General features: G+C 42.7%; 1 protein-coding gene across 1 annotated transcript; it reads left to right on the forward strand.

Annotated features, from left to right (window-relative positions):
- The first annotated feature begins 537 nt into the window (after window positions 1-537).
- LOC106088868 (uncharacterized) lies at window positions 538-11,779 on the forward strand. Its single transcript, XM_059369098.1, has 3 exons — window positions 538-591; window positions 11,379-11,546; window positions 11,612-11,779. Exons 1-3 carry the CDS (start codon window positions 538-540, stop codon window positions 11,777-11,779), a joined length of 390 nt encoding a protein of 129 aa, XP_059225081.1.
- The last annotated feature ends 334 nt before the right edge of the window (window positions 11,780-12,113 follow it).

Raw genomic sequence — 12,113 nt, forward strand, 5'->3', positions numbered from 1 at the left:
TAAATAAATGGGCATTAAAGCAGTTAACATCAAGCAAAACATCTCCACCTCTGGCAACACAGCAACAACAGCCATCATCATCAGGCACCGCCATATAGCAATTGGTGGCAACAACAGCAGCAAACCAAAAGAGCTAAGCAACTCCACTCTTGCAACAAGCAACACCGGCAGCAACCAACATCATGGTACTTGCAATCACAGATTTCAGTAATTTACCAAAAACAAAACAAAAAAAAAATGTTAAGAGCGAGCAACTACAACAAAAACATTGGAAGACAATCAAAGACATTGCTGCCAGAACCTTACCATTTCCGACCATTGGCTGACTGAGCCCCATTTTGAGTCACACGAAATAAGAGCCGCATAAAAGTGGCAGCTGCATTTTCCAACTAAAATGACAGCAACTTTCGGATATCCCTCCAAAAATGGGGCTCCAACAAAAAATTGTAACGAAATGTTCCAAAACAAATGCAAGACACAATGAACGACAGCAATGAGGAGCAGCAGTAGGAACATTGGAAAAGGGATGCCAGGAACATGGAAGATACGGAAGCCCAAAAGCAGCAGCAATCAGCAGCCACAAAAGCCACCGTAAAAAATATAATGAACTTTAAGTACTTTAGGCCACTGTTTTTTTTTTTTTTTGTTTTTGGCCTTCTTTAGCTCCCCAAAGAAGACTATGAACCTTGGAAATGCTCTTCAATTTTAGAAGGTAATTTTCAGCTTGGTTTCACAAAAAAAACAACAATGTTTCTGCCTTCGACCTCCTCAGATTTCATCTTCTGGATTTTGAAAATATTTTCGGTGGCTGCGTGAAGCAGCGAAAACAAAAACTCATTTGAAATGCTTGCAGAATTTACCTGTCACTTTTTTTTAAAGAACAGCCTTCTGAAAACCAGAGAAAAGCTCAAATACTTGGCATTTAATTTATTAGGACACACCAACGAGTAGATTGTGGTAAAAATCACCTCCTTCCCGTTGAGATACTAAAAGGACGAAATGTGGACATTAATCAGATGGGAAAGGCAACAAAGTGATGGTTTTATCAGTCAAACCCCATGAACAATGTGAGGAAAACTACTGAATAATGTAAGATTCAGAAAAGGATGCAAATTCAAGGGTTCGAACTCGGATGACAATGGTCTGAACCGACAGGGATGTCGAAAAGCCTAACATAAGTCACTGTGTCAAAATTTCAGTGAAATCGAATTATAAATGCTCATTTATTGTCCGATGTCGCCGAAATTAGCGACAGTGAATTGTGTTAGGCTCTTCGACAGGTTTCTACAACTTGGCCCAGATCGGACCAGATTTGGATATAGCTGCCATATAGACCGATCTCTCGATTTAAGGTTTTGAACCCATAAAAGGCGCATTTATTGTTCGATTTCGCCGAAATTTGGGACAGTGAGTCGCGTTAGGCTTATCGACATTTTTCTGCAACTTGGCCTAGATCGGTTCAGATTTGGATATAGCTGCCATATAGACCGATCTCTCGATTTAAGGTTTTGGGACCATAAAAGGCGCATTTATTGTCCGATATCGCCAAAATTTGCGACAGTGAGTCGCGTTAGGCTTATCGACATTTTTCTGCAACTTGGCCTAGATCGGTCCAGATTTGGATATAGCTGTCATATAGACCAATCATTCGATTTAAGGTTTTGGGACCATAAAAGGCGCATTTATTGGCCTATGTCGCTGAAATTAGCCACAGTGAGTTAAGTTAAACCCCTTGACATACTTCTGCAATATGGCCCAGATCGGTCCATATCTGGATATAGCTACCATATAGACGGATCCCTCGATTTAAGCTCTAACGCCCATAAAAGGCGCATTTGTTGTCCGATTTTGCCAAAATTTGGGAGAGTGAGTTGTGTTGACATCTCTGAACAATTTATCCCAGATCGGTTCAGATTTGGATATAGCTGTCATATGGACCGAACCGCCGACATAGAGTCTTAGGCCCATAAAACCACATTTATTATCCGATTTTGCTGAAATTTGGGAAAGTGAGTTAAGTTTAGCCCCCTGACATACTTCTGCAATATGGCACCGATCGGTCCAGATTTGGTTATAGCTACCATATAGACCGATCTCTAGATTTAAGGTTTTGAGCCCGTAAAACGCGCATTTTATGTCCGAAGTTGCGAAATTTGGGACTGTGAGTTGTGTTAAGCCTCCCGACATCTTTCTGCAATTTGGTTCAGATCGGTCCAGATTTGGATATAGCTGCCATATAGACCGATATCTCGATTTAAGGTTTTGGGACCATAAAAGGTGCATTTATTGTCCGATTTCGCCGAAATTTGGGACAGTGAGTCGCGTTAGGCTCTTGGTCATTTTTCTTCAATTCGTCCCAGATCGGTCCAGATTTGAATATAGACCGATCTCTCGATTTAAGGTCTTGGGCCCATAAAAGGCGCATTTGTTATCCGATCTTGCCGAAATTTGGGACAGTGAGTTGTGTTAGGACCTTTGGCATTCATGTCCAAATTGGCCTAGATCGGTCCAAATTTGAATATAGCTGCCATATAGACCGATCTCTCGATTTAAGGTTTTGGGCCCATAAAAGGTGCTTTTATTGTCCGATGTCGCCGAAATTTGGGACAGTAAGTTATGTTAAGCCCTTCGACATTTTTCTGCAATTTAGCCTAGATCGATCAAGATTTGCATATAGCTGCCATATAGACCGATCTCTTGATTTAAGGTTTTGTTCCCATAAAAGCCGCATTTATTGTTCGATTTCGCCGAAATTTGGGACAGTGAGTTACGTTGGGCCGTCCGACATCCTTTTTCAATTTGGCCCAGATCGGCCTAGATTTGCATATAGCTGCCATATAGACCGATCTCTTAATTTAAGGTTTTGGGCCCATAAAAGCCACATTTATTACCCGATTTTGATGAAATTTGGGACAGTGAGTTATGTTAAGCCCCTCGACATATTTCTACAGTTTGGCCTAGATCGATCAAGATTTGCATATAGCTGCCATTCAGACCGATCTCTCGATTTAAGTTGTTGGGCCCATAAAAGGCGCATTTATGGTCCGATTTTGCTGAAATTTGGGACAGTGAGTTGTATTGGACTTTTCGACAGCCTTCTTCAATTTGGCCTAGATCGGTCCAGATTTGAATATAGCTGCCATATAGACCGATATCTCGATTTGAAGTCTTGGTCCCATAAGAGGCGCATTTATAATCCGATTTCACTGAAACTTGACACAGAGACTTATGTTAGGCTTTTCGACATCTGCGTTTTATATAGTTCAGATCTGTTTATTTTTAGATATAGCTACTAAAAAGATCAATATTTTGTTATACACAACTGAACAATGACTTGTACTTGTATTTCGATATATCCGCCATGGGGCATAGGGTATGCATTTTTCACCGGATTTCGACGAAATGTGGTTTGCATATATGCCCGAGGTAGTGGGTATCCAAAGTTCGGCCCGGCCGAACTTAACGCCATTTTACTTGTTCCCTATTTGAGATGACCTGGTTTGTTCTACATGAAAAAAGATCGCAGCTGGCGGCATGAGGCGCCGATTTGGCTTTGTAGACAAACTTTTATCCCGACTTTCAAACAATAGTTTCCCAAATATCTTCTATGCGACTGAATGGAAAGATTTGTGCAGATTTCAATGAAACATTTGTTCAATTTTCCCCCAAAGGAACATTCTTAACAAACTATAAAAACTTGAAGACCGGTTGTCGTGTTTCAACAAATTTTTAGCATAATCGTTTTGTTCTTACCAAACGTTTTGCTGTGTTATCCCCTGTAATTTGAGACTATGCTGTGTATTTCTGAACAATTTTCGCATATCCTTTTTGCAGAGAGCAGGCAGAACAAAATTAAGTGAAATTAGTTGGATGATCAATTGGCCGCTACTTGTGTGCGTAATTTATGGCATTTTTATCATTAATGCTGGCAGACAGGGAGATGCATTGCATGTTTATGGCCCGAATACATTGTAGGTACTCGGTACCTCATGCTAAAAAAAACCTTCTGAGGGCATACATTGCATGCCTGCCTTAATGTGGTTCATTCGCGTAACATATCTCTGTGTAAAAAAGGCAATTTTTCAGACATAACCACTCAACGTTTTTTTTTTGGGAGCCGTGAAAAAGACAATGCCAAGTTGTTAAGTTTGCAGGGCGTTAACTTTGACGTAAATCATTGTCGTTGATTATTGTGCATGTGCAACTTTTTGAAGGCTTACATCTTGCTAAAGGCTTTTGTTTTGTATTTTCGAAAGTTTGTACCAAATTACAAACATGTGTCAGAACATAACATCTTTCTGTTTTTCTGATGGGGAGTTGAAGGCTGGAGCCTCTTGCAGATCCCCTTTGTTTTTTTTTTTTGTTGATAAACCGTGTTTAATGTTATTAAAATCATAAGAATCAGTTGTCGCCGCTTGATTGAGGAGAAATTTCAATTTCGGACAGCAGTAGTGTCACCTTTATTTTATTGCTTCACTCTTTACCCATTTATCCATGTGAGTTATGTTCTTTTGTGGAGCAAAAACAGAAATTTTTGTTCACCACCTCTCAGCACTGAACATAAAGGGCATGTGGCACCTTTTGCCAAGGGGGCCAGATGGCATCCCTTAGGCTTTCTTTTTTCTCTCCCCATTCACAAATGATATGTTTGACGCTTGTAAGGCAACAAAGTAGTTTGCGTCATGTTTTTTTTTGCGGCCACTTCTCCTGGAAACTCAAATATGGTGAAAGACTCTTTTGTGACATGGGGGCATATATGTGAGTAGTTACAAATAATGGCATCTAATTATGAAATGAGGGCATATTTGAATGCCTTCCCATTTTCCAGAAAACCATCGTGTCTGGGAGCCCAAGTCAGTGCTGTGTCATGAGCCTGGAGTTACCTTGCAAATACAAATTTTGCCCATGAACATTCCATAAAGGAACAGGGGAAAATTTCTCACATATTAACGAGTGGTGTCCCATTCAAGTTTTAGTTCAATGATAAGGGGTCTCTTTTTTATAGCCGAGTCCGAACGGCGTGCCGCAGTGCGACAGCTCTTTGGAGTCAAGTTTTACGTGGCATAAAACATCACAAATGTTGCCAGCATTAGGGGGGGGGGGGGAAACCACCGCCAGACGTTCAGAGTCACAGGCGGACATTCTAACCTCAGCGGCACGATGGCCTCCTACAATCCCATGGCAGCCGGTTGTACGCACCGAATTGATCCGATGGAACACTTCATCGGCAAGGGCTGCTGCCTCAGTGTACGTGTTCGTCTTTTTTCGTCATGGGGAGTCACATCCCGGAGTGCCTTCTCCGCACGCTTCGGGTTCTGGCCGAGATCGAAAACAACCCCGGACTCTGGTTCTGTTCGGTTTGCCAGAACCGCCTCCATCATCGTTCGGTGTCGATAAGGTGTAAGCGGTGCATGGGGTGGGTACATTTCCGATCTTACCCTGGGCTCACTACACTACGGGAGCATAGTCATACTGGATATGTTGCAAGGTGCTGTGCGAACATAGCCAGCATTGGGTCACAAGCGTCGTCGTCGGTGCCTTCTGCGTCCCCGTCGTAGGTCTATGTGACCCCCTCCCGAACTCACCCGTTCGGCAACATTCCAGCCCCAATATTTCCAGGCCAGTGCCGGGAAGTGCATAATTTTTGCAACTAAACTGCAACGGTCTCCGTGGCAAGATCGATGAGATTGTGGATTTCATGAGTCGGAAGAATATATTGGCCATCCAGGAGACAAATATCTGACCAACACCTGCAGTTTGCACCGTTGTCACGGTTACTATGTGCTACGTAAGGATCGCTCAAAGTGGAGAATGAAGGTGGGGGATTTGTCTTCGTGCAACACCATTCCGTGCAATATAGACCCATCTCGCCTGCACATGGCGCTAATGACCCCTCCATGGAGTGCATGGGGATAGCAGTCAGGTCCGGTACTGCCGAGATGGAGGTATACAACGTGTACACATCGCCGGTTGGTAGTTGTGTCCCGATTAATGACCAAGCTTACAACCCCGACATAAGTGGGTTACCATAGGGGACTTTAATGCGCATCACACTTCATGGCATTCTCCCCTAGGTAACGACCAGAGTGGCATAGCTTTAGCAGAGTAGATTGAAGGCTCCACGTTTTGCACCGTGAATGAGGCTGCACACAGCAGGATTACGAAGAGGTGCAGCAACTCGCCAGACATTTCCATTGCATCCCCTGATCTCCTAAATGACGCATCCTGGCAAGCCGTCATCTCTTTGGGGTCAGACCCCCGCCACATAATTCTCACCATCGACCGACTAACCGACTTCATAACCTCTGAGCGCCGGACGTTTATCAATCACAAGAAGGCCGATTGGGTTGGCTTCAGAGAGTATACCAATCGCCGTTTCAGTGAACAGCCACCCCCCCCTCGGATGTGCTAGTGGCCGAGAGGAAATTCCGAGACATCATTAAGGCAGCAGCCGCTCGCTTTATACCAGCCGGTCCAATACCCAAGTGCGGCCCAATTTCCCGGCGCAGGCAGTGATACTCGCAGACGAGCGTGATGGGATTCGTTGTTTGCACCTCCCCTAACCCCAGAATCAGAGAGCTGAATCTGGAAATAAACAGGGTGGACAACGAACATAAGCAGAATTTTTAGCTGGGACAATTGGAGCAATGTAACCTAGACAGCGGTTTAGGCAAGCTGTGGTCTACTGTTAAGTCACTGTTGTTGTTGTTGTAGCAGTGTGTTATACACTGAGGCGGCAGCCCTGGCCGATGAAGAACTCCATCGGGTCAATTCGGTACATACAACCGCTTGTCATGGGATTACCTGCTAAGTCAATCTCGAACCCCGGTAGACGGGATGACAGGACCTCAGTCACTTTTGGCGAAGTAGCCGTGACTGATCCGAAGAGATGCGCCAGGTTGTTCAACCGTCAATTTATTGTGCATCCCGAGAGTGACAGGGCAAGGAGGAGAGCCATTTGCCGTATCCGTGGTCTCCGAGCCGATGGACAGCCATCACAATTTACCGTGTCCGATGTTACGAATGTCATCCGTGGCGCCAAATCAACCAAGGCGTTGGGCCCCGACGGAATCTCCACACTGATGCTGAAGAATCTGGATTTACCTGGAGTTGAGTACCTTACTACTGTCCTCAAAATGTCTTTGAACACTCTTATAGTTCCCGATGTCTGGAAAATGGGCAAAGTGATCCCGCTACTGAAGCCTGGAAAGGACCCGAGTTTAGGGGAGTCGTGCAGGCCGATCTTCCTTCTATCACCAGTAGCAAAGACGCTTGAGGCTTTACTCGTCCCGAGCCTCATATGAAAATATCCATTCGCCGAGCAACAACATGGATTTCGAAGACAACAACTGCTTTGCATGCCATTACCGCACACATTTGCCGTGGCTTCAATCAGCCTAGGCCACGTGATAGGATGGTCCTTGTGGCACTGAACCTATCGAAGGCATTCGACACGGTCATCCATGCCAAATTTTTTGAGGACATTGCCAACACGTCCCTCCAGCCAGGCCTGAAACACTGGGTCGCGAATTATCTATGTAGTCGTCATTTGTGGAATTTTGGAGATAAGTCGAAGCACCGTAGAGTGAAACAGGGAGTTCCCCAACGCGGGGGGATATCTCCGGCACTGTTTAACCTCTACCTACCCTCCACTCCACCCCCTCCAGACAGCATAGAGATCGTATCATATGCGGACGATTGCACGTTCATGGCATCCGATCCCCCACCCATTGTTGACATCTGCGATAGGTTGAACGTAGGATAAAAGAAAATAATTGCTATGCAAATTAAATTGAGTGTTGGAGACCACAGTAAAAGCCTATGTGTAAAATCTCAGCCAAATCGGAAAAGAATTGGGCCTTTTAGGGGTTCAAAACGTAAAATAGGGGAATTGGTTTATAGGGGAGCTGTATCAGGCTAAAGACCGATTCAGACCATATTAAACACGTATATTGAAGGTTATGGGAGAAGCCGTTGTACAATATGTCAGCCAATTCGGATGAGAATAACGCCCTCTAGAGGCTCAAGAAGTCAAGATTCTAGATCGGTTTACATGGTAGCAATGGTTGCCCAAAAAGTAATTGCGGATTTTTTCATATAGTCGGCGTTGACAAATTTTTTCACAGCTTGTGACTCTGTAATTGCATTCTTTCTTCTGTCAGTTATCCGCTGTTACTTTTAGCTTGCTTTAGAAAAAAAGTGTAAAAAAGTATATTTGAAAAAAGTTCATTCTAAGTTTTATTAAAAATGCATTTACTTTCTTTTAAAAAATCCGCAATTACTTTTTGGGCAACCCAATATATCAGGTTATGGACCGATTTGAACCATATTTGGCACAGTTCTTGGAATAGGAATCGGATAGGAATTGCGCCCTATAATGGGTCAAGAAGTCAAGATCCAAGATCGGTTTATGTGGCAGCTATATTAAAACATGGAGCAATTTGAACCATATTTGATGTCAGAACCATGTTGGAAGTCATAACGAAACACCTCATGCTAAATTTCAGCCAAATCGGATAAGAATTACGCACTTTAGAGGCTCAAGAAGTCAAGACCCAAGATCGGTTTATATGGCAGCTATACCAGGTTATGAACCGATTTGAATCATACTTAGCACAGTTGTTGGAAGTGATACCAAAACACCAAGTGCAAAATTACAGCCAAATCCGATCAGTTTTGCGCCCTCTAAAAGCTGAAGAAATTAAGACCCAAGATCGGTTTATATAGCAGCTATATCAGGTTATGAACCGATTTAAATCATACTTAGCACAGTTATTGAAAGTCATAACGAAACACGTCATGCAAAATTTCAGCCAAATCGGATAGGAATAGCGCCCACTAGTGGCTCAAGAAGTCAAGATTCCAGATTGGTTTATATAACCGCTATGTCAGGTTATGGACCGATTTGAACCATAATTGGCACTGGAATTAGAAACTATAACAAAACATCTCATTCTAAGTTTCAGGCACATCGGATAAGAATTGCGTCCTTTTGTGGGTCAGGAAGTGAAGATCCCAGTTCGGTTTATATGGCAGCTATATCACATTATAGACCGATTTGAACCATATTTGGCACAGTTGTTGGAAGTCATAACGAAACACCTCATTCAAAATTTCAGCCAAATCGGGTAGGAATTGCGCCCTCTAATGGGTCAAGAACTCAAGATCCAAGATAGGTTTACATGGCAGCTATATCAGGTTATGGACCGATTTACACCGTACTTGGCACATTTGTTGGAAGTCATAACAAAACACCTCATGCAAAATTTCAGCCAAATCGGATAGAAATTGCGCCCTCTAATGGGTCAAGAACTCAAGATCCAAGATAGGTTTACATGGCAGCTATATCAGGTTATGGACCGATTTACACCGTACTTGACACATTTGTTGGAAGTCATAACAAAACACCTCATGCAAAATTTCAGCCAAATCGGATAGAAATTGCGCCCTCTAGTGGCTCAAGAAGTCAAGACCCCGGATCAGTTTATATGACAGCTATGTCAGGTTTTGGACCGTTGTGAACCATAATTGGCACAAGGTTTAGAAACTATAACAAAACATCTCATGCAAAATTTTAGCCAAATCGAATAGGAATTGCGCCCTCTAGTGGTTCAAGAAGTCAAGATCCCAGATCGGTTTATATGGCAGCTATATCAAAACATGGACCGATATGACCCATTTACAATCCCAACCAACCTACACTTATAAGAAGTATTTGTGCAAAATTTCAAGAGCCTAGCTTTACTCCTTCGAAAGTTAGCGTGCTTTTGAAAGACAGACGGACGGACAGACGTACGGACATGGCTTGATCGACTTAAAATGACATGACGATCAAGAATATATATACTTAATGGGATCTTAGACGCATATTTCGAGGAGTTACAAACAGAATGACGAAATTAGTATACCGCCATCCTATGGTGGAGGGTATAAAAAGTTTTAATACCCATCATTATAGGAAGGGCTTATGTATACTTAAATAGTCATTCCGTTTGTAACACCTCGAGTATTGACCTGCGACACCCCCCCCCCCCCCATGAAGTATATATATTCTGGATCGTCTCGACATTCTGAGTCGATCTGGCCATGTCCGTCCGTCCATTCGTCTGTCGAAATCACGATAGTGGTTGAATGCGGAAAGCTAGCAGCTTGAAATTTTGGCACAGATACTTCTTATTGATGTTGGCCGTTGGGGGCTTGCAAATGGGCCATATCGTTTCAGATGAATGGTATACTAAATTGACCTTCCCCGGTAAACCAGAGTAGTTCTGGCTCAATTACATTCTGGCACATGTAGTCGCCTCAATTCCTACAGAGCACGGATTGATGCCGACGTGCAAGATGTGTGTCCCAATTGTAACCAGGGACCGCACGATACACGTCACCTGTTTAACTGCCCAGCCAGACCCACTCGACTCAGACCCAGTTGCCTGTGGATGCACCCCATTATAGTCGCAGAGTTCCTGGATCTTGACACTCAACAGAATCAAGCAGACAAAAGATAGAACACAACAAGCTGCTGCAACAACAACATGGCCTCCCAAACTCATTGTAAATGCAAATTTTGCTCATGAACATTCCACAAAGGAACAGGGGCAAATTTCTCACATATCAATGAGTGCAGTCCGATTCAAGTTTAAGCTCAATGATCAAGGAGTCCCCTATCCTTTTTATAGCCAAGTCCGAACGACGTGCCACAGTGCGACACCTCTATCTCACAAATGTTGCCAGCATTAGGAGGGGAAAACCACCGCTGAATTTTTTTTTTTCTGATGATCTCGCCAATATTCGAACCCAGGCGTTCAGGGTCATAGACGGACATGCGCTACGGTGGCCTCCAAACTCTTTGTACATTTGATAGATTTGGTCAGTATGGAATTGATCGTGTTTTTTTTTTGTTTGTTGATCACTTTCCATATCATAACAAAACATTACGACCTTAATTACTAAATTCCGCATTGCAAGTTCAATAAACATCAATTACATCACTTAAAAACGAATTAGTTGCCCAATTGCCCAAATGTTGGCACTATCCATACATGCTATTTGGATTTCCAACTTGAGTACTATTTGAGATATTTGGCCACAAGCATTTAAAAGTGTCGCTTCGTTATGGGGCTAAAATTTGATTTTCTTATACTCCATTTGGCAGTGATTTTGTTGCTCCTAGTCCACTACAACTGGGCTCTCTCTACCAAGTTCACCAATATCCAATGCGAAGTTTTGGATAAGAGTTTTTGCACTTTCAAGGAGTGCAAGTTGAAGGTGATCAAACGTGGCGTAGTTGGGCTGAACATGCGATTGGCGTTCCTCGAACTTCCCATAACAAATTTTATACGGGAAACATCTGCTTCTTCTATCCCTTCTATCTTCCATAGTTGAAAATGGGTTTGTATAAAAAAGCCGGGGGCTACAAACCCTACTTCTACAACACCTCTACCGATTTTTGCCGCTTTCTCGAGGATACTTCTAGAAATTTCTTTATTAATTTTATCTTCAATTTCCTCAACGAGTTTTCGAATTTGAATCACAGCTGTCCTTTCGATGTAAGTTAAATTGGCGTTTCGATTAAGTGTTTTATTGTGTATAGAAATTTTTACAAAATTTTCAGAATGACATCATTGTCAAAGATCTGGTTGCTCCTGAGGAAAAATTTCGTATGCTTCCCATTCCCATTGGTGAATACATGTTGAAAATTATCTTAATCATCAACAAAAAGGAGAGATCAGCCATCAATGTATTTGTTGAGAGATCTGAAGCTTATAAGGCCTTGGGTTAAAAAGACATTTTCAATGTTTTCGAGCCGAGGAAGACAAAATAAAGTGGCAGTAATAATGGGTACAAAGTGTTTGGATTTCGTTTTTATTTAAAGTATAATACCAACATTACAAACAAGTGAGAGAGAAATAAAGATTCGGCCGGGCCGAATCTTATATAGCCTCCACCATGGATCGCATTTGTCCAGTGCTATGCGCGGTATCTCTTTATAGGCAAACAAAGAATATTGAATAAGAACTGTTATGCTATTGGAGCTATATGAAGTTTTAGTCCGATTCGGACCATTAATGAATGCTGAGCATTGTAGAAGTCATTGTGTAATATTTCAATTCATT

This window comes from Stomoxys calcitrans, chromosome 1 (genome assembly GCF_963082655.1).
Source record: "Stomoxys calcitrans chromosome 1, idStoCalc2.1, whole genome shotgun sequence".
In the NCBI taxonomy this organism is placed as follows: Eukaryota; Metazoa; Arthropoda; class Insecta; order Diptera; family Muscidae; genus Stomoxys; species Stomoxys calcitrans.